This window comes from Schistocerca nitens, chromosome 7 (genome assembly GCF_023898315.1).
Source record: "Schistocerca nitens isolate TAMUIC-IGC-003100 chromosome 7, iqSchNite1.1, whole genome shotgun sequence".
Classification (NCBI taxonomy): domain Eukaryota; kingdom Metazoa; phylum Arthropoda; class Insecta; order Orthoptera; family Acrididae; genus Schistocerca; species Schistocerca nitens.
Genome location: NC_064620.1, coordinates 607,373,750 through 607,397,136, shown reverse-complemented (window position 1 = coordinate 607,397,136; position 23,387 = coordinate 607,373,750). Strand labels below are relative to the sequence as shown.

The 23,387-nt window shown below is 48.6% G+C and overlaps 1 protein-coding gene across 1 annotated transcript; it reads left to right on the top strand.

The window, feature by feature from the left end:
• The first annotated feature begins 1,306 nt into the window (after window positions 1–1,306).
• Window positions 1,307–16,946, top strand: LOC126195768 (tetra-peptide repeat homeobox protein 1-like). Its single transcript, XM_049934400.1, has 3 exons — window positions 1,307–1,496; window positions 13,243–14,033; window positions 16,935–16,946. The coding sequence occupies exons 1-3, from the start codon at window positions 1,307–1,309 to the stop codon at window positions 16,944–16,946; spliced, it is 993 nt and encodes a 330-aa protein (XP_049790357.1).
• Window positions 16,947–23,387: the final 6,441 nt, after the last annotated feature.

The window sequence follows — 23,387 nt, the reverse complement described above, 5'->3', positions numbered from 1 at the left end:
ATAACTGAGCTCAGGGGGATGGAGGGGGATGGGGAGGGAGGGGGAGAGTGAGGAGTGGAAGGGGGGGGGGGGTGCACACAGCTGACAGGACATCAAATTGTATAACCCCAGTGACTTCCAAGTGTGGATCGCAATCAACTGTCTCTTGTTGACTGTGCATTCATTGGTGGTTTTTGATGTTTCCAGGTCATCCTTACCCTATATTCCACACTACAGACCAAGAAAAATATGAGAGATTACTGTCATGAAAACAAATTGAAATTTTTTCCATTCTCTGACTGTTCTGTCATCTCTGTCCTATATCGCATGAAGCAAATTTTGGTGAGTATACTGAACTCCCCATCATTTTTGTCTGTCTGTGATCAAACAATGCTCACCATCAGCATTACATTAAATTCTGCTGCACAGACAATTAACTATTCAGTATCCTTTCCAAATCAACTAGAATGCCAAGTTTTATGGTAGTGTAATAACACTAGAGAAGTAAGTTGCTCAGAGCAGTTTACCTTTTACAGCGTAATATGAGCATGAAGGGGGCGCAAACTGTCAGCAGAGCATTGTGATGACAGCTGACAGCTCACTACTGATAAGGAGACTACTCCAAGTTCAAACAGCTACAACTGATGGTAAACATACTTAAAATTTAGTATTGATGGTATCCACTCTTAAAAACATGCAGGTGGTGCCTAGCATCAGTGTTCGCCCTCACTGCATTGCAACTGAACACAGTGTAAGTGAGGTTGCTGTTGTATTTGGTAGTGAATGGGTAGATGAAAGCCAGTTAATCCTGTTAATGTTTTTAAGCTACTGCACAGTAACCCAAGTCAAATTTACACATTCAATAGTGGAGATGTAAGTAAAATGGAAGATGAGGCAGTGTATGGTATCATAATGGAAAAAGCACTATGACAGCTTAAAAGGTATTTATACTAATACAAAGGGGAGGAATTTTGAGTGGGCATGAAGGAATAGCACATGGCTATGACAGTTCCAACAGTTCCAAAATGCCATATCCAGTAACTAAAGAAACTGTGTTGAAGTGAATAGGCAGCTGAACCCCCAAAGATATCACAAATGAAAGTGGTGCTTATGCCTGAACGATGGACAACAGTTATAGAGAATACTGTGACTGAAGTTAAAACTCCTAAGAAACCAATCAACAATTTTCTCAAAATCAAATTGCAATGTAATTTTATATTTTGTGATACGCGAAATTCAGGTACTACATCACTTCAAGGGAAACTAAACATCAAAACTGAAGGCTTAAAGTTAAAATGTAACACTACAGCTAGATAGAGTTACCATAATGGATGGATGCTCTATTGTTGGCACACTCAAGCATGTGCTATGGAAGCTGCTAGAGCAGCTGCTCTGGACATTTTTTAAGGCTTCTTTGCATTTCATCCAGGCAAATCACTATCGTGAGCAGGGGCGTGACTGGAATGGGGCAGCCAAAGGACTAGCAGTGCACTGGCACCCACAACAAGGAAAATACTGTAAAGTTGAAATGGAAGCAAAAGTGGAGAAATAGAAAATACAACACGTGTCTAGGAAAGAAAACATATTGTAAAACATATTACGAGAGAGCACATTCCGGGAAGAGATGGGCAACATATTACTACCGCCCACATATATCTCGCGTAATGATCACAACGAAAAGATCCGAGAAATTAGAGCAAATACGGAGACTTACAAGCAGTCGTTCTTCCCACGCACAATTCGTGAATGGAACAGGGAAGGGGGATCAGATAGTGGTACAATAAGTACCCTCCGCCACACACCGTAAGGTGGCTCGCGGAGTATAGATGTAGATGTAGATGTAGACATACTTTCTCTCGGGAAATGTGGATTATGAGAGAGCAGCAAAGAAATCTATACAAATATCTGGAGTAGAGCGGTAGATGGGTTGATGGCTTAACTCACTTCAACCAGCAGGGCACATTCTATAATAATAATATGGGGTATCATATGGTTCATTTGTTAACAGTGATTTCCAGTATTTTCAAGTGTAAAGATAATTTCCACCTGAAATAAAATTTTCTAATGTGACAAATGTTGAAAAAATTACTTCTTTTAGCAGTTAATGCCATTCATGGAGGTACTGCTGAGCATGTGTGTATAGATTCCATTGGTTGAAGTAAAAGTAAATACACTGAAAAAGCAATTCAAAACAACTTAACATTGGCAGCATCTGTGGAATATTACAAACAGTAGTAACTTGGCACTAAAAACATTTTTATTGTATTCCACTGCTGGATTTAGTATCTTCTGTGGTGCATCATTTTCCTTTGGAATTCTGTAACAATGAGGCCTAGAGAGGAAGAATTACTACAACATTGGAAAATTTTGCTAGGTTAATTTTTTTCTTAGAACAGAAGGGAATGAGCGTTTCAAGTACTCTATTGTTGAGGACTCTGTTTCAAGTGGTGCCCAAACCAAAGGCTATAGGCCTGACACGCCACCTGAGAAATCATTGCCCATAGAGAATGGGCAACAGGTTGACTGACTTCCAGAGGACAGCTAGAATGGAAACCATAGAAGAAAACAGTGGTCAAATCTACCATTAAACATCAAGCAGCACGAAACTCCCTACATGGGACATGCTGGGACAAGTTGCAGGGAGTACATTCATCATAAAATAACTGTAATTCATTAATTAACCAATATCAAGTAGGTGTGAACATCCTGATATTTAAACTGCTGTCTTTATTAAAGTTTACTTAAAAAAAAGTGAATTTTTTTTTTAAATTGGAGTACTGTTGATCAGTATTTGCTGTGCAGGGGAAGACCCAGCCAGCAAACCCATGTCGACTTATTATGGTAGGTGTGTCCCACCCCACAATACCCACTGCACCACAACTATGAAGTTAGAGGAATGCAGGGAAAATAGTATCATCATTTAGATCTGCAGTGGGAAAAGAAGACAGACAAGACCTGTCACAGCTAAAGGGGCTGCATGCTTAATAGGTTATAAGTAACTGCATCGTAGATCAGCATGAGGTTGTGATGCAGCTGGAAGCATCTAGGGCAGGAGGACTGCAGCCTTGGCTGCAGCATCAGCAGCCTCATTCCCAGGCACTCTTACATGTCCGGGAACCCACAGAAAGCTGACAGGAGAGCCACCATCAGCGAAAGAATGGAGGGACTGCTGGATCCCTTTAAAGGTGGCGGCCCCGACGACAAAGGCACAGCCGACACAATCGTCAGTTTTGGAGCCATCGGTGTAAATAAAGGTGTGACCGGCAAGTCGAGCACGAAATTCGACAAACCGTGAGCAATACACTGCAGCCGGAGTACCGTCCTTCGGGAGTGAGCTGAGGTCGAGATAAATATGAACCGGAGCCTGGAGCCAAGGTGGTGTCGGGCTCTCACCCTCTCTGAAGGTGGTAGGGAGAGCAAAATCCAATTGCCGAAGCAGGCGACGGAAGCGGACTCCAGGGGGCAGCAGGGAAGACACATACAACCCGTACTGACGGTCGAGAGAATCGGCGAAGAAGGACTTGTAAGAGGGGTGGTCGGGCATAGACAACAGCCGGCAGGCATACCGACACAGCAGTACGTCGCGCCGGTAGGGCAATGGTAACTCAGCAGCTTCAGCATAAAGACTCTCGACAGGACTAGTGTAGAAGGCTAAGGGCGCAAGACATATCCCCCGATGGTGGATGGAGTTGAGCCGGCGTAAGAGGGATGGCCGAGCGGATGAGTAGACGAAGCTCCCATAGTCCAGCTTCGATCGGACTATGGACCGATACAAGCGAAGCAGGACAGTGCGATCCGCTCCCCAAGATGAACCGCTAAGAACTCTGAGGACATTAAGGGAACGTGTACAACGGGCCGCCAAATAAGAGACATGTGGAGACCAACACAGTTTCCTGTCCAACGTGAGGCCTAGAAACTTAGTTGTGTCCACGAATGGGAGAACAACGGGACCGAGATGTAAGGATGGCGGAAGGAACGCTTTATATCGCCAGAAGTTGATACAAACCGTCTTCTCTTCAGAGAACCGGAAGCCATTTGCCACGCTCCATGAGTAGAGGCTGTCTAGACAACGCTGAAGGCAGCGCTCCAGGAGGCATGTTCGCTGGGCACTGCAGTAGATCGTGAAGTCATCGACAAAGAGAGAGAGCCTGAGGCATTAGGTGGAATGCAATCCATAATTGGATTGATCGCGATGGCAAAAAGGGCTACGCTCAAGACGGAGCCCTGAGGCACTCCGTTCTCCTGGAGGAAGACGTCTGACAATACGGAACCCACACGTACCCTAAACTTGCGATCCGTTAAAAAGGAATCAATAAAAAGGGGCAGGCGACCGCGTAGGCCCCACCTGTGCATAGTGCGGAGGATACCTCGTCTCCAACAGGTATCATAAGCCTTCTCCAAGTCGAAGAACACGGCTACCGTTTGGCGCCTTCGCAAAAAGTTTTTCATGATGAATGTCGACAAGGTCACAAGGTGGTCAACAGCGGAGCGGCGGCGACGAAAGCCGCATTGGACATTAGTAAGTAGTCGTCGAGATTCAAGAATCCAGACTAACCGAGCATTAACCATGCACTCCATCACCTTACAGACACAGCTTGTAAGAGAAATGGGGCGGTAACTAGAAGGAAGGTGTCTATCCTTCCCGGGTTTGGGTACAGAAACAACAACGGCGTCACGCCAACGCATGGGGACTTTACCTTCGGTCCAGACGCGATTGTAGGTACGAAGAAGGAAGCTTTTGCCCGCCGGAGAAAGGTGTGCCAGCATCTGAACGTGAATGGCATCTGGCCCCGGAGCAGACGACCGGGACAGTGCAAGCGTACGTTCGAGTTCCCGCATAGTAAAGGGGGCATTATAAGTTTCCAGATTCAGCGAGTGGAAGGAAGGTCGCCGAGCCTCTTCTGCCTCTTTCCTGGGAAGGAAGGCAGGATGGTAATGGGCGGAGCTTGAGACCTCCGCGAAAAAGCGGCCAAAGGCGTTGGAGACAGCCACAGGATCAACAAGGACCTCATTACCTGAGGTCAGGCCAGGTACCGAGGAGTGGGCCTTAATGCCAAACAGCCGGTGCAGGCTACCCCAAACGACGGAAGAGGGAGTAAAACTGTTAAAGGAGCTGGTGAAAGAGGCCCAACAAGTTTTTTGCTGTCTTTGATGACTCTACGGCATTGTGCTCGGAGACGTTTGTATTCAATACAATTCGCCAACGTAGGATGGCGGCGAAAGGTGCATAAAGCACGTCGTCGAGCACGGATAGCGTCCCTACAAGCCTCGTTCCACCAGGGGACGGAAACGCGACGTGAAGAAGAAGTAGTAGTATGAGGAAAGGAACGTTCGGCAGCATTGATGATAACAGCCGTGAGGTATTCGACCTGACTGTCACAACTGGGAAAATCGTGGTCCGGAAAGGTCGCCAGGGAGGAGTAAAGTCCCCAGTCATCTTTCAGTATGTTCCAGCTCGAAGGACGTGGGGATGGGGTGTGATGCAGGAGACGAACGACACAGGGGAAGTGGTCGCTCGAATAGGTGTCAAAGGACATACCACTCGAACCGTCGGGCAAGAGTGGTAGAACAGATCGAGAGGTCCAAGTGGGAGTAGGTATGAGTAGAGTCTGAGAGGAAAGTCGGGGCGCTAGTATTGAGGCAGACAAGATTGAGATGGTTGAAGACATCCGCCAAGAGTGAGCCTCTTAGACAGGATGCAGGAGAGCCCCAAAGGGGATGATGGGCATTGAAGTCACCGAACAATATAAACGGCGGAGGAAGCTGAACAATCAGGTGCATCATGTCAGCCCGACTAACTTCGGATGACGATGGAGTGTAGACGGTACAAACAGAAAAAGTAAAGGCAGAAAGAGTAATACGGACAGCTATTGCTTGGAGTGGGGTGGTCAATGGGATGGGATGGTAATAGACCTCGTCCCGAATGAACAACATGACCCCACCATGAGCCGGAATACCGTCCACAGGGGTGAGGTCATACCGCTCCGAGGTATAGTGGGTAAAGGCAATACGGTCAGTTGGGCGCAACTTGGTTTCCTGGAGACCAAGGATGAGCGGACAGTGCAGGCGAAGGAGCAGTTGTAATTCCTCCCAATTAGATCGAATACCTCTTATGTTCCAATGTAACAAGGCCATCGCTAGTCAGAAAAAAGGGGGGAACGAGACGGCGGAAGAGCTGGTCACCTTGATGGCCGCGGAGGGCCAGGTTTCGAGGAAACAACGCTACAACTGGCGGGAGGCGGATCCTGTTCCATCGAGTCATCGCCAGCTGTGGCTGCTGTCCCGGGTTGCGTAGGAGGGGTAGCATCATTTGCCGACGAGAGACCAGCTGAGCACCTGGCAGCAGAGCGTCCCGGCGAAACTGAGGATGGCCGGGAGCAGCGACTCACGGATGGAGCGTCAGACGAAACGCGCCGGGGTGGAGAGGGGGATAGACTACTTCTTGGAGGCCTTCTTGGAAGTCCAAGGAGGCACGGGGATGGTGGGCTGGACCCAAAGAAGGTCCTCACGCGTGGGGTCAGTTTTGGAACGCCGGACCTCGGAAGCCGGGGTCCGGGACGTTTCCCCGATGGATGCCTGAGAAGAGGATCACTTCTCAGGTGTCTGGGGGGGGGGGGCGGGGGGGGATAGGGGAAGGAGGAGGAGGAAGGGTGGCCCCTGGGGCAGAGGGGGTGGGGGCCGCGGTGGAGGAGGATTTGGAAGGGAGGGATTTGGGAGGCGGAGGCATAGACCCCGGATGGGGGAGGAACTGGAGGGGGGACAGGATAGGGGTGAGGATACTGTGGAAGGAGTGGACACGACTGAGGCAAACGAAGTTGTCAACGTCACGGGATGGAGGCGGTCATACTTCTTCCTGGCCTTAGAATAAGAGAGACGATCCAAAGTTTTGAGTTCTTGAATCTTCTTCTCCTTCTGATACGCAGGGCAGTCTAAAGATCTAGGCGAGTGGATGCCAGGGCAATTAACGCACTGAGGTGGTGGGGTGCATGTACGTTCCTCACGAAGAGTACGTCCACAATCGCCACAAAGGGGCTCATCCTCACTCCGTGACGTCATGTGCCCAAAGCGCAAACACCGAAAGCAGCGCATAAGAGGCGGGACATAAGGACGCACGTCGCACCGGTAGCACATCACCTTTACCTTCTCTGGGAGAACGTCCCCCTCGAAGGCGAGGATAAAGTCCCCAGTGTCGATGCGATGGTCTTTGGGGCCGCGCTGGACCCGCCGGACGAAATGCATGCCTCGGCACTCCAGGTTGGCCCTGAGCTCCTCATCAGATTGGAGCAGGAGTTCCCGATGAAAAATAACCCCCTGCGTCCTATTCAGTGCCAGATGCGGGACAATGGACACTGGGATGTCCCCTAGCCATTCGCACGCCTGGAGTGCCACCGACTGTGTGGCGGAGGTGGTCTTTATAAGAACGGACCCCGAACGCATTTTGCTGCGAGCCTCAATTTCCCTGAAGATGTCCTCGATGTGCTGAACAAAGAACATGGGCTTGGAGGTGGCGAACGTCCCCCTATCGGTCCGAGAACAGACCAAATAGCGGGTGAAGTACTTCGCCCCAAGCCGGCGGGCCTGTCCTTCATCCCAGGGAGTGGCCAAGCGGGAAAGGGCAGGAGAACCAGAACCAGAGAGAGTACCTTTCTTTTTAAAAAGACTCGGCTGCAGAGCGACCTGATACATGTTGACGTTTCATCTGCGAAACATCCGCTCCGATACCACCCACTCCGACCAGGGGCTCTCCCCACGGGCGCCACCCAGCCTCAGTAAGGGCCACCTGGCAGGATGACCGTTGCCGGGAGTCCTGATGCCCCAAGGAGACGGGCATCTACTCCTTGGCCGACGTGGGGAGGGTGCAGCTCAGGTATCAGCAGTACGATCCCTGTGTTGTCAGGGGGCTACAGCCTAGAGGGTACATGACGACCCCACCACAACGGGCTGGCTACCCTGCTGGATTTCGGGTGCCATGGAAAGTCCATCATGATCGTAGGTGCAGATGGGGACACACTATGGGCGTAACTTGTACAACCCATCAGGCATTTATGCCCAATTTGAGGAATAGTGGGTATGGTTACAACGCCGTTACAATGCGGAGTGCCAAGGTCTTAGTGCATGGAGGACCAGTGATACACCACTTAAGGCGTCCTTCCCCAAAAGGCTCGTACTTCTGTAGAATTTTGAAAAATGGAGGTCAAACCCCAAGGGGGGCCATCAGATGGAATGCCGAAACGGTTGAAACTCCTTTTAGTCGCCTCTTATGACAGGCAAGAATACCTCAGGCCTATTCTTACCCCGGACCCACAGGGGGGAGTGGGTACTCGTATGCTGCTAATGAAACTCACCATTAGTGCTTCTCTTTCTTCTTGTCGTCCGCTGTGAACACCAGTCTCCTCCATAACTGGTATTGTGGGTCCTGATTGTCAGGAAGAAAGATCAATTTGAAGTTACTGTCAAAATTTAGTCACAAATATAAGACAACTATAATACACGTGAAAGAGGGACAAAGGGTTTTTAATCATGGAATGAAAATGGCGCAAATTAAACAATAGAAAACCCAGGTTGGAATATTAACAATATTATGAAAATAATAGATTTATACTCACCATAAAGATGACATGTAGAGCTGCAGACAGGCATGAGCAAAAGACTATTGTGTCAGGTTGCATGAACTTACGAACATGTATGCGTGTGCATGTGGGGGGACTTACATCCATTTCAAGAGTCACCAGGTTCATTTTCTTTGGGATTTTCCATGCATTAGTGATACTGAGCCATAGATGCCACCATAAAGAAGGAGTATTTCTTGTGGGACTAGTCAAAAGTGTAGTTCCTTAAAAGGGCACAGCATCATTTTCAGTAGCACATAAATAAGCCACTATAAGTAACTGATGTGGCCTTGTGACAACTTAAATGGTCTTTCTGTGCTGGTACAGCAAACATCTCAAAGCAAGAGGAAACTACAGCCATTGTCTATCAAGGACATGCAGCTCTACTGTTTGGTTAAATGTTGGTATCCTCTTTAGGAAGAGACTCCAGAGCTAAAAATGATCCCCCATTTGGATTTCCAGGTAAGGACCACTCAGGAGTTTGTTGCCATAGCAGGAGAAACAAAACTGGAATCATACAAGTCTGAGATGGTAAATTGTATCATTTAATCTTTCAGGGACCCTAGAAAATGTATAAAGGGAAATGTACAGGTTGAAGTTAGATGTCATGGGAATTAGAGTAGTTTGATGGTAGGAGGAACAAAATTTCTGGTTAAGTGAATATAGGGCTGTAGAAAGGAACTAAATAGCACTAATGCAGGAATAGGTGTAATAATGAATAAGAAAATAACAATGCAAGTAAGCTACTAACAACAACACTGTAACATTATTGCAGCCAAGATATGTGAAGCCAAAACCCACAGCTGTGGTACAAGCTTACAATACAGCTGGCTCTGCATATGGAGAAATTGAATGTGGTGAGACAAAATACAATATTTGGATAGTTAAGGAACACAGAAATTTAATTGTGACAGCGGTTGGAAATTCAATAGTAGGAAAAGAAAGAGAACATATAGTAGAGGAATGTTGACTGGGAAAAGGAATGAAAGAGGAAGCTGCCTGGTACAATTTTGCACAGAACAATTTAATCATCAGTAACACTTGGTTTAAGAATCATGAAAGAAGGTTACACACATAGAAGACTTGCAGCCACCATAAGGTTTCAGATTGATTATATGATTTTGGGAGAAGAGAATTAGAAATCCGTGTCCAAATTCAAAGATATATCAAGGTGCAATGCAGAATGATCATGATGTACTGGTTATATATTGTAGATTAAAATTTAAGCAATGTCAAGAAGGTAGGATGACATATTACCTGAATAAGCTGAAAGAGCCAGAGGTTGCTGCAAGTAATGGAGGGAGCATTATGCAATGACTGACAATACCAGGAGAAAAGGAACACAATAAGACAAGTGTGGGCTAGCAGCCCACCGGTGGTTTTTGTGAGGCCTGCCAATACAGTCAGAATTTTTTGTAACAATTTATAACTTTCTTGAAATGCAAATTAAACTATTGCATGCTATCATTTAAGAACTGTGACCCTCTGCTAACCTCTGCCTACACAAGAATGGCCCCAAAGCCAATGATATTGCCCATTACCGCAGTAGCAGAGCAATAGGTAGCTTTGAGAGCTGGAATTATGAAGTGAGAAGAGGACCAATTATGTGAAAAGAAAAGGCTCAGTAGAATTCATTTGACAACACAGGAGATCAGAATTCAGTTGTTGAAAAAATATAAAAATGCAGCAAATGAAGCATGCAAAAGTGAATAAAAAGTCAATGAGTGACAGGCAGTAACAAATTGCTAAGCAAGAAAGGCTACAGTCCAAATTTAAGAATCCAGAAGCAGATGTCACTAGGGGAAACTGAAGAGGCCTTTGGAGGTAACAGAAGCAGAAGTATGAATATCAAGAACCAAAATAGACAGCAATTTTTAAATAATGAAGAAAAAGCTGAGAGTATATAGACGGTCTGTACATAGGACGTCAACCTGAGGGCAATGTTATAGAAATGGAAGAGGATGTGGACAAAGATGAGATGGGAGATATGACACATCAAGAACCTGAAGGATCTGAGTCAAAACAAGGTTCATGGAGTGGACAACATCTTGTCATAACTACTAACAGCCTTGGGAGAGCAGCCGTAATGAAACAGAACTATTTCATCTGGTGTGAATATGTATGAGACAGATGATAGTTAATTGATTTAAAGGTGGGATAAGGGATCAAACTACAACGTCACTTGTTCCCAATAAAACAATGCCACAAGGGTGAGAATAAAATGGATGAAACATATAACACAAAATGGAAAGAAAGGAAAAGCCACAAGAACAAAGGGAAGGCAACGAATACTAAAAGGAAAAAAAGAGAACAAGAAAAGACAGAAGCTAGGAACAGAAGGGAGTAAAACATGAAAGCAGATTACATTGGCTTGCCAACCACGATAATAAAAAGGGAAAGTCAGACACACCACAATACATTAAAACCTCCACCCTAAAACCATTAGGTTGGAGGACACTGAGGGATGAAGGACATGTGCTAAAACCTACATAGAAGTATAAAACCTACTATCATGGATAAAACTTAAAACTAAAGCTGATGTGGGGCATTGTCACCCAACACTGAAGACAGCGTGCTGGGAAAGTTAGAAGTCTACCGCAGAGCGGCTAAAAGTGGGCAGTCCAGCAAGAGGTGGACGACTGTCATTTGGGAGCCACAGCAACACTGAGGTGGGTCCTCACAACAGAGTAGGTAACCATGCGTTAGCCACGTTTGGCCAATGAGGAGCCAGCAGAGGACAACTGACTCCCTGTGAGAGGCCTGCATGGATAACTTCCACACATTCATTGTCTCCTTAATGACACACAGTTTTGTTGTGTGTGCTGTTATGCTATTCCATCACACAAAGCCAGAAAACCCATGCAGTGTAAGACAGAACGCAGGCCAGCTTCAGAGATGCTGATCTCCAGAAGTGATTTCTGCGTCACCTGTTTGGCCCGCTTGTCGGCAATTTCGTTGCCAAGGATTCCTACGTGTCCTGGGGTCCACACAAACACCACGGAATGGTGGGACTGTTCCAGGGAATAGATGGACTCCTGATTGGACACTACCAGAGGATGGAGAGGGTAGCACTGGTCAATAGCTTGCTGGCTGCTCAGTGAGTCAGTACGCAGGAGAAATGACTCGCCAGGGCACGAGTGGATGTACTCAAGAGCACGATATATGGTCGCCAGCACTGCAGTGAAAACACTGCAGCCAACTGGCAAGGAGTGCTGCTCAACATGTCCTCCATGAACATATGTGAAGCCTACGTGACCATCAGCCATTGAGCTGTTGGTGTAAACCACTTCAGAGCCCCCTAACTCGTCAAGAATCGAGAGGAAGCGACAGCGGAGAGCGGCGGGGTTAATGGAGTCCCTAGGGCCATGCAAAATGTCCAGATGAAGCTGTGGTCAAGGCGTACACCATGGAGGTATACGTGAATGGACAGCAAGTAGAGGTGGTAAAGGGAAGGACTCCAGTTCAGAGATAAGGGACCGCACGCAAACCACTAACGTTGGACTCTATCTGGGCCACTTATGTGGAAGATCGACCGCCACGGGTAGGAAAAGGAGACGGTAATTCCAATGGTCAGGGCAACTATGAATGTGTGCTGTCTAACTGGTGAGCAGTTGCACACGTCTGATCTGCAGTGGAGGTACACCAGCCTCCACCAGTATGGTGGTCACTGGACTCATTCTAACAGCTCCTGCCTCTAATCAAACCCCACAGTGGCGCACAGGGTCGAGTAATTGCAATGCTAAAGTCGTTTCAGAACGATGAACCACACGCCAATAGTCAATTCGGGATTGGGCAAGGGCTCTGTAGAGCTGCAGCAGTGTACAGCGATCTGCATCCCAAATAGTGTTGCTCAGGCAACAGAGGGAATTGAAGTGCTGCCAGCACTTCTGCTCAAGCTGACAAAGATGAGGGAGCCAAGTCAATCGAGCATTGAAAACCAATCCTAGAAACTGATATGTCACCACTACAGTGAGTGGATCGTCAATAAGGTAAAGTGCGGGTTCCAGGTCAACGATACAACACCGACAGCAGTGCATGACGCACGACTTTGCGGGTGAAAACTGGAAGCCGTGGGCTGGAGCCCATGACTGCGCCTTGTGGATGGTCCCCTGGAGGCGCCGCTCAGCAACAATAGTACTGGAGCAGCAGTACGAAATGCAAAAGTCGTCTGCATATAGAGAAGGTGAGTCGGAGGGCCCGAGAGCTGCTGCTAGACCGTTAACGGCCACGTGACTCCAGAACCCAACCCAACTGCCGACATACCATATGTTCCAGCAGCTTACAAAGAACGTTGGTGAGGCTGATGGGGCAATAGCTATCCACATCAGGCAGGTTTTTACCCGGTTAGAGCACCAGAATGATAGTGCTGTCCCGCCATTGCGACAGAAAGATGCCATCACACCAAATCTGGTTGAAGATGACTGGAAGATGTCGCTTGTAGTCAGATGAGAGGTTTTATCATCTGGCTGTGGATCCGATCAGACCCAGGAGCTGTGTCGGGGCAATGTGCAAGGGCACCGAGGAGCTCCCACTCCGTAAATTGGGTGTTATAGGATACACTGCTGCGTTTAGTGAAAGCGGGCGTTCCCTTCCAGCTGCCGTTTGAGTGTGCAAAAGGCTGGGGGGTAATTCTCTGAGGCAGTGCCCGGCAAAGTGCCCGGCAAAGTGCCCGGCAAAGTGCCCGGCAAAGTGCCCGGCAAAGTGCCCGGCAAAGTGCCCGGCAAAGTGCCCGGCAAAGTGCCCGGCAAAGTGCCCGGCAAAGTGCCCGGCAAAGTGCCCGGCAAAGTGCCCGGCAAAGTGCCCGGCAAAGTGCCCGGCAAAGTGCCCGGCAAAGTGCCCGGCAAAGTGCCCGGCAAAGTGCCCGGCAAAGTGCCCGGCAAAGTGCCCGGCAAAGTGCCCGGCAAAGTGCCCGGCAAAGTGCCCGGCAAAGTGCCCGGCAAAGTGCCCGGCAAAGTGCCCGGCAAAGTGCCCGGCAAAGTGCCCGGCAAAGTGCCCGGCAAAGTGCCCGGCAAAGTGCCCGGCAAAGTGCCCGGCAAAGTGCCCGGCAAAGTGCCCGGCAAAGTGCCCGGCAAAGTGCCCGGCAAAGTGCCCGGCAAAGTGCCCGGCAAAGTGCCCGGCAAAGTGCCCGGCAAAGTGCCCGGCAAAGTGCCCGGCAAAGTGCCCGGCAAAGTGCCCGGCAAAGTGCCCGGCAAAGTGCCCGGCAAAGTGCCCGGCAAAGTGCCCGGCAAAGTGCCCGGCAAAGTGCCCGGCAAAGTGCCCGGCAAAGTGCCCGGCAAAGTGCCCGGCAAAGTGCCCGGCAAAGTGCCCGGCAAAGTGCCCGGCAAAGTGCCCGGCAAAGTGCCCGGCAAAGTGCCCGGCAAAGTGCCCGGCAAAGTGCCCGGCAAAGTGCCCGGCAAAGTGCCCGGCAAAGTGCCCGGCAAAGTGCCCGGCAAAGTGCCCGGCAAAGTGAGAAGTTTAAAGGCTGTGTGGTGCTCCAGGGAAGGGTGCCGCTTATGCCGTTGTAGAGCTCACCAACTCTCTTTAATTGCTTCAGCGATTTCCAGCGACCACCATCGGACTTCTTTATACTTTGGGCACCCTAAAGAGCGAGTGATTGCGTTTTCTGCCTCAGAAACAATTGTGCTAGTCATCTGCTCAACCATCACATCAATGTTACCATGTGGGGGAGATTCAGCAGTGATAGTTGAGGCGAAAGCTCCCCACTTCTCCTTGATCAAAGCCAATTCGGGCAGGCGTCCATGTGCCTGACACTGGGGCAGTGACAGGAAGATGGGGAAGTGGTCACTACCACATAGGTCGTCATACGCTCTCCAGTGGATAGATGGGAGAAGTCCTGGGTTCCAAATTGATAAATCAATGGCCGAGTAACTAACATGAGGCACACTGAAATGTGTGGTGGCCCCAGTATTTAAGAGGCAGAGGTCGAATTGCGACAGTAAAGTTTCGACATTTTTGCCTCAGCCAGTAATCTTGGTACCACCTGACAAGTGGTTATTGGCATTAAAATCTCCCAAAAGTAGGAAAGGTTTAGGGAGTTGATCAATCAGTGCAGCTAATGCATTCAAGGGTACTGCACCCTCTGGAGGAAGATATATATTACAGATAGTTATTTCCTGTGTCGTCCTTATTCTGACAGCCATAGCTTCAAGAGGGGTGTCACCACAGAATGAGTTTAGGACATAGACGCAAACTCCACCAGACAGTATTACAGTCGCTACGATTCTTTTAATATCCTTTATAGCCACTTTGTACAGGCGTACACATTGCTGGGAACCAGGTTTTCCTGGAGGGCAATGCAGGTAGCAGGTGTAAAGCTTAACGGTCACCATAGCTCAGCCATCCGGTGGAAAAAACTGCCGCAATTCCACTGGAGGATGACATGAGACTGGGAAGCAACATTTAATGAGGCAGTTTACGTCTCAGTCACCTGCTGCCACCGATTTATGGCCTGCACAGCCTATATCCATAGTGTGAGGGTATGGCGAGATCTAGGTCCTCAGCAGACGCCGAAATTTTCCATCGCATCCTCAGTCACACAGCTTGTAGGTAGCGATGGTGTGGGTGCCACTGCAATTTCCTTGGCATTAGGAGTCTTCTTTTTGGAATTCTCTCGCTGCTCCTTGGGTTTCTCTGGCCGGGAGGACTTCACTGGCTCAGTCTCTGGGACTGAAGCCATATGACCAGCAGCTTTTGGGCTTTTCAGCCACTGGTGGGTGTCATCTTTCCCACTAGAAGAAAGCTGGGAAGGGAGTGACCCACAGGACCCCATCCTAGCGAAAGAAACTGAAGAAGACTTACACTTCTCTGGCTTAGAATTGGGGACAGATGTCCCCGATGGTTGGGGGGGTGGCGTGTTGCTCCTGAAGTAGGTGGTGCAGGATCAAAAGGGAAGAAAATTTTCCCACCATCGCAGGGGCAGGTGGTGTCTTCCGGCTCAGAGGTGACCTGGGTTGTCGGAGCTGATCGTGCCAGAACTGTTGTACTGGTGGCTTAAGACAATGCCATATGTACAGGAAGCAGGTGTTCAAATTTTCTCTCAGCCTCAGTGTAGGTCAGTTTGTCCATGGTCTTGTACTCCCTGACTTTCCTTTCTTTCCTACTCATCCTGCCCAGCCTTGGTTCATGGGAACAAAAACAGTCTTTTATTCATGGTCATAGCATCCCAGTTGTCAGCATCTTCACACTGTGAAACGATTCGCAGTCTATCAACAATGGCATCATGAATCATGGGTGTTTTGTAATATGGCATAGCGCAACCATCAGGTTTTGCATCCATTTCAATTTTTCTTTTTTTTTATGTTTCCTGTAACTCTCCATTGAAGGTACCACAAAATGTTCAATAATACTTTTTTTATATCAATGCTGAAATGGCACAAAGTACTTTTTATTCCAAGTTAAATCTCGTTTTCAGAAAAAGAGTAACTGTATTGAAAATTAAATTTACGCAAATTCTTTAACTAGCACAAAAATACCAAAACTATACAATATTACTTTCATTTTGAATTGTGTTTGAGAATTTCACTTCAAACAGGTTCAGAGAAGTCTTAGAATAATGTGTTTTTTTTTATTATAGTAACTGTGATTCAAAGAAACAAAGTGTCTACTTATGACAGCTGTGAGTTTGTAGAAGATTAACTCAATGACCATGTTAGGTTACACTAAAATGAACTCTCAGAAAAAATAATGTTTCCTGTTTTCCAAATCGAAACGGAACAGCCCATATGTGCCCCAGCCATTGGCAGAGCGGGGAAGTCACATGTGGTACACAGCTTAGTGTGGATGAGTGTGATGGGACAGAGTGTGGTGGGGGGGGGGGGGGGGGGCAGAAAATGGAAGGACGAAATTGGAGAGAAAGTTTAAGTGAAGAGAATGATATACAAGAAACAGGGCAGGGGTGGATATGTCTGTGTGCATGGCACAGGAGCAAGTGATGATTGAGGCTTGTGGGACAAAGGTATGATATAAGGCAACTCCCATGAACTTCAATCAGATAATCTGATATTGGAGACAATGGCAGTGGTGAAGTCAGAATGCTGGGAACCCATATGCTGTGGGTCATGAAGCCAGGTAGTAGCTGAGCATCTCTTTCTTGGCAGCACATTCTGCCTGTGGGTAGTCAATTGTGCTCTTCACTGTGATTTGAGATGGTCATCATGGATTACCAGTTCAGGTAAAATATCATACAGAAGTTACAGTAGAGCTGGAATACATTTTGATTTTATCGATGGCCCTGCCTCTGATAGGGTGAGATATGACTCTGAAGCATGGTCAATTCCTCTAAAGGAGCTGTAATATTATCAGTTGTGTTGCTGCGTATGGCTAGCCTTGCATTTGGTTCTTCCACAGGCAGATCATTGATGTGGAAAGGGACTGGGAGGAAGTATGGCATAACAATGGACCAGGTTACTTAATATGTCAGGTGGCAAATTTCCACTTTGGGAAAGAGAGAAGATGCCAGAGCCAAGACTAGGAATGCAGTTAAGTTGTCCTGTCTGTGGTAATACGGGGAACATTCCTTAACAAGTGACTGAAGGATTAGAGTCACGAGTGGTACACGAGATATGTTTGGGAGTAGAGTGCTCATCTGTCATGTCCTTACTAAGGTCTTCAGGACATAAAGAGGAATTGTGAGTCATTTCATGCTGAGTAAGAGGGGATGGCAGCTATCTAACTGAACATACTGTCAGTACAAGTAATCTGTAGTTCAGCAACATGCAACACAATTCTGGAATTAAAAATTACCCTTGAGCAGTCTAATATGCCACACTACAAATCTTAATGGTGTACAAACTTTTGGTGGTATGAACTTGCAAAACATGCTCTGTAAGAATTCAGCACAGAAGAACATTATATGATTATAGAGGAAAGAACTGCCAGTTATCACAGAAAAGCAGAGGCAATAATTACAATACAGAGAGGAGGGCCTAGTGCACAACAGGGAGATTTGGGTGGTCAGGGCACCTCAGTTCATGCAGTAGAGAGAGTTTTCGCAACTGTAATTTTGACACACATTCAAACAGCCCACTCTGAGCACTAGGAACTCTCAGGCATTCATCCTTCATGAAAGTTTAGTTTTTTTTTTTTTTTTTTTTTTTTTGGTTTTAGGGCGCAAAACTGCTATGGTCATTAGCGCCCAGCCCGTGACTTAGCAAACAGTAAAAAACCGAAATTGAAAACCAGCAGCAATGGGAACAGAGTCATAAAATTGGAGAAACTAAAAGCAGAAGGAAGGCTTAAAAATCCACTACAGAAAGGGGTTGGTTGTCCCCAAAAAAAGCTTCAAATGACTGACGTCATTTTACTGGCACTAATAAACTGGAGAACGCGGTCGGCTGAGTGCGTGTCATCTGCTAAAATCGATGATAGATCAGGCGAAAGCTGTAGACGGGAGCGTAACGGATTAAAATAGGGGCATTCAATTAAAAGGTGTCTTACCGTCCACAGCTGAGAGCAGTGGGGGCAGAGTGGGGGAGGATCGCCGCTTAAAAGATGTCGATGGCTAAAAAGACAGTGCCCTATCCGGAGTCTAGTTAAAATTACCTCCTCCCGAACGCGACGTCGGGAGGAAGAGGTCCAAGCGCAAGGAAGAGCTTTCACTTCCCGCAATTTATTATGGGGAAGTGTTGACCAATGCGCATACCATAAATGAACAAGTCTGTGACATAAAACGCTCCGTAGATAGGTGAAGGGAATCGGCTGAATAGCTGGCCGAGGAAGAGAGACTGCAGCCTTGGCTGCAATATCAGCCGCCTCATTCCCATAGATACCAGCGTGTCCCGGGAGCCAGAGGAACGCCACCGAGATGCCCCCCACGTGGAGCAAGCGCAGACAGTCCTGAATCCGGTGGGCCAGAGGGTGCACAGGGTAAAGAGCTTGGATACTGAGGAGAGAGCTGAGAGAATCTGAGCAGATAACGTACTGTATCCGCTGATGGCGGTGGATGTAGTGGACAGCCTGGAGAACAGCGTAAAGCTCTGCAGCATAAACCGAACACTGGTCGGGAAGCCGAAAGTGATTTGGGGTGTCACCAACAATGTAGGCACTCCCTACACCTAACGATGTTTTCGAGCCGTCGGTGTAAATAAATGTGGCGCCCGTCATTTGTGCACATAGAGCAGCAAATACCTGACGATAAACAAGTGAAGGGGTACCATCCTTGGGAAATCGACAAAGGTCTCGGAGCAGGCAGATCCAGGGATGGAGCCAAGGCGGTGCTGTACCCCAAGTTGTCAAGAAGGTTTTAGGAAAGCGGAAGGAAAGAGAATGGAGCAGTTGACGGAAGCGGACTCCCGGTGGTAGTAGGGAGGAGGAGCGGCCTGCATACCCTACATCAAAGGAGGCGTCGAAAAACAGGTCATGGGCTGGATTAGCAGGCATGGAAGACAGATGGCTAGCATAACGACTCAGAAGGACTGCTCGCCGATTGGACAGCGGAGGTTCAGCGGTCTCAGCATAAAGGCTTTCCACAGGGCTGGTGTAAAAAGCTCCAGACACTAAACGTAATCCACGGTGGTGGATAGAGTCAAGACGCCGAAGAATAGACGGCCGAGCAGAGGGGTAGACTATGCTTCCATAATCCAATTTCGAGCGCACTAAGGCGCGATAGAGGCGGAGAAGGACCACTCTGTCCGCTCCCCAGGAGGTACCATTTAGGACACGGAGGGTGTTAAGGGACCGCAGACAGCGAGCCGAAAGATAAGAAACGTGGGAGGACCAGCACAGTTTTCTGTCGAACATAAGACCCAAGAATTTAGCGACGTCTGAAAACAGAAGGTTGACAGGACCTAGATGTAAGGAGGGCGGAAGAAACTCCTTATGTCGCCAAAAATTAACACAAACGGTCTTACTGGGTGAGAAACGGAAGCCGGTTTCGATGCTCCACGAGTGGAGGCGATCGAGACATCCTTTAAGACGTCGTTCAAGAAGACTTGTCCGTTGAGAGCTGTAGTAGATCGCAAAATCGTCCACAAAGAGGGAGCTCGAGACATCAGGAAGGAGACAATCCATAATTGGATTGATGGCAATGGCAAACAGTACAACACTCAGCACGGAGCCCTGGGGTACCCCATTTTCTTGGGAGAAAGTACGGGGGAGAGTAGTGTTCACCCGCACCCTAAATGTGCGCTCCGCCGTAAATATGCGCAGAAAAAGGGGCAGCCGGCCTCGAAAGCCCCAAGAGAACAGTGTGCGGAGGATGCCTGTCCTCCAACAGGTATCGTATGCTCTCTCCAGATCAAAAAATATTGCTACCGTTTGGCGTTTCCGGAGAAAATTGTTCATGATGGAGTGGAGAGAGCAACAAGGTGGTCAACTGCATAACGATGATTTCGGAATCCGCATTGGGCAGGTGTTAAAAGACTGCGGGATTCCAGCCACCAAGCTAAACGGTAATTCACCATACGCTCCAAAACCTTACAGACACTACTCGTGAGAGAAATGGGGCGATAGCTAGAGGGGAGATGTTTGTCCTTTCCAGGTTTCAGAACGGAAACGACGATAGCTTCCCGCCATCGTCTGGGAAAAGTACTGTCGATCCAAATTCGATTATAAAGGCGAAGGAGGTAACGCAGACTATGGGTTGATAAATGCAGCAACATTTGGACATGGATACCATACGGTCCTGGGGCGGAGGAGCGAGAAGAAGACAGGGCATGTTGGAGTTTCCGCATGGAGAAAACAGTATTGTAGCTTTCGCGATTTTGAGAGGAGAAAGCAAGATGTCGCACCTCCGCTGCACGTTTCTTCGGGAGAAACACTGGTGGGTAATTTGAAGAGCTCGAAATCTCAGCAAAGTGCTGACGCAATGAGTTAGAAATTGCGACGGTGTCCACTACGGTATCATGCGCGACTGTGAGCCCAGAGACCGGGGAGAAACTAGGCGCGCCTGAGAACCGTCGAAGCCGTCTCCAAACTTCCGAAGAGGGAGTAAAGGTGTTAAAGGAGTTAATAAAGAATTTCCAGCTTGCCTTCTTGCTATCGCGGATGACACGACAGCATCGTGCACGGAGCTGCTTATAGCGGATAAAGTTGGCCAAAGTAGGATGGTGACGGAAAATGCGAAGAGCACGTCGTCGCTCACGTATTGCGTCACGGCATGCCCAGTTCCACCAAGGAACTGGGGGACGCCGGGGCAATTCAGAGCTGCGTGGTATTGAACGTTCCGCAGCTGTAAGAATAACGTCAGGAATATGGGTGACCTCATCGTCGACGCTGGGAAAGCGACGGTCATCGAATGTCGCTAGAGACGAAAAAAGTGTCCAATCGGCGTGGGCAAACTTCCAGCGTCGCGAGCGCATATATGGCAGTTGAGGCTGCAGTCTAAGGACACATGGAAAGTGGTCATTCGAGTGTGTATCGTCAAGGGCGAACCATTCGAAGTGCCGAGCTAGCGGAACAGTACCGACCGCAAGGTCCAAATGAGATAAATTTATCGTGGAGGCAGACAAAAAAGTGGGGACCCCAGTGTTGAGCCAAGCTAGATCCGCTTGGTGGAAGACGTCTAGCAATAGTGAGCCACATGGACAAGGATGTGGAGATCCCCAAAGCGGGTGGTTGGCATTGAAGTCCCCAACCAGCAAATAGGGGGGTGGAAGCTGACCAAGAAAATGAAGGAGATCAGCTCGTGCCATTGGTGTGGACGATGGAATGCATACAGTACAAAGAGAGAACGTGTATCCGGAAAGGGAAAGACGGACGGCGACAGCTTGGAAGGAAGTGTTTAAATGGATTGGGTGATAATGGAGAGTATCATGGAGAAGAATCGTGAGTCCTCCATGGGCTGGAGTGCCTTCAACAGAGGGGAGGTCATATAGGACGGACTGAAAATGAGGGAGAACAAAGCGGTCATGGGGACGCAGCTTTGTTTCCTGAAGACAGAAGATGACCGGCGAGTAGGATCGTAAGAGGATCGACAATTCATCCAGATTGGTTCGAATGCCGCGGATATTCCAGTGGATAATGGACATAGGGTGAACAGAAAATGGAGGAACGTGACCAAAGGTGCTGTCAACTCAATGACTGCTCAGAGCTTGCGACCGACAGCATGGAATGGCATTCAGCCAAAGGCAGATGATCCTGTTCCATAGGTTGGTCAGGAGCAGCTCCTGCCACCAGCTATCGGCCGGTTGACCGGCCACCAGCAGTGCGCCTCGGCGACACAGAAGACGGCCGAGGGCGACTTCCGCCAGGTGGTGCTGTAGATGGGACACGCCTTGGCGGAGGAGAGGAACTGGGTTTCTTTGTAGCCTTCTTGGAAGTATGATGTTTAGAGGCAGGAGGAACCGATGGTTGCGAAGTTGCCGTACGTAAAAACTCTTCACGAGTATGCTCTTTTTTCGAAGTCTTGGTGTGACTTTTGGGCTCGAGATTTATCAGAACTCGACGAAGGGTGAACCAGAGAGTGGGCAGGCGAAAGTGGTGAGGTTGAACGGGCGATCTTTGCGCTGGCCGATCTGACGACCGTGGCACTAAAGGTGAGGTCTCAAGTCTGCGTGGCCGCCTCCTTTGTGGGCCGAGGAGAAGCAAGGACAGTGCTGTATTTTCCTGTCTGAGGCACGGTGGGCTGGTGACAGGCGAATAATTTTCGAGCAGCAAAAGTCGACACCTTTTCCTTCACTCTGATTTCCTGGATGAGCTTTTCTTCTTTAAAAATGGGGCAATCTCGAGAGGAAGCAGCGTGGTCACCCATACAGTTGATGCAGCGAGGGGATGGAGGTGGACAAGCACCCTCATGGGCATCCTTACCACACGTAACACATTTGGCCGGATTGGAACTGGACTGGCTGGTGTGATTGAACCGCTGACATCGATAGCAACGCGTAGGGTTTGGGACGTAAGGGCGAACGGAAATTATCTCATAGCCTGCTTTGATTTCGATGGGAGTTGAACTTTGTCAAATGTCAAGAAGACAGTGCGGGTTGGAATTAAGTTCGTGTCAACCCTTTTCATAACTCTATGAACAGCCATTACGCCCTGGTCAGAAAGGTAGTGCTGAATTTCTTCGTCAGACAATCCATCGAGGGAGCGTGTATAAACGACTCCACGCGAGGAATTTAAGGTACGGTGTGGTTCCACCCGGACAGGGAATGTGTGGAGCAGAGAAGTATGCAGCAATTTTTGTGCCTTTAGGGCACTGACTGTTTCTAACAGCAGGGTGCCATTCCGTAATCTGGAACTAGACTTTACAGGACCTGCAATTGCGTCGACACCTTTCTGAATAATGAAAGGGTTGACCGTGGAGAAGTCGTGACCTTCGTCAGAACGAGAAACAACAAGGAATTGTGGCAACGATTGAAGAACTGTCTGTGGCTGAGACTCAGTGAACTTACACTTGTGAGCAGACATAGTGAAAGGTGAGGAAACCATTGCAGAAGAATCCCCCATGATTACCGGCGTCACCGATGGTGCGCTCCTCCCTCGTGGGGGCCCTCACTGAGGGCACTCCCGCCTTAGGTGGTTGTTCACACCTCAGGTCACACCTCCCGACAAACGGACGGAGGGGCCAATCGGCACTTTCGGCAGGTATCAGCTCGGGTAATTACCCCTCACCGGGCCTGGCCGTTTCCAGGGGGTACGTATGTGTCCTACCTGTCTACCCGGGGCGGGGAATTACGCGTTAATCCGTCACCGGCTACGCATGGAAGTGCGTGGGTCGGCCTTCAGACATGCACAGGGAGGAAAAAAGGGAAAGGAAAGAAGAGGGGTCTCAAACGCCTCAGCGGAGAAAAGGGCAAAGAGAAGAGGGAAGGAAAAGAGAAGGACAGAGGAAGGACGAAGACGTGCAAGTGTAGAAAGCAAGGA

Coding starts and splice junctions, on each gene's coding strand:
- LOC126195768 (XM_049934400.1), top strand. CDS start 1,307: ATGGATGGATGCTCTATTGTTGGCACACTCAAGCATGTGCTATGGAAG. Junction 1,497..13,242: donor CCCACAACAAGGAAAATACT/GTAAAGTTGAAA, acceptor TGCCCGGCAAAG/TGCCCGGCAAAGTGCCCGGC.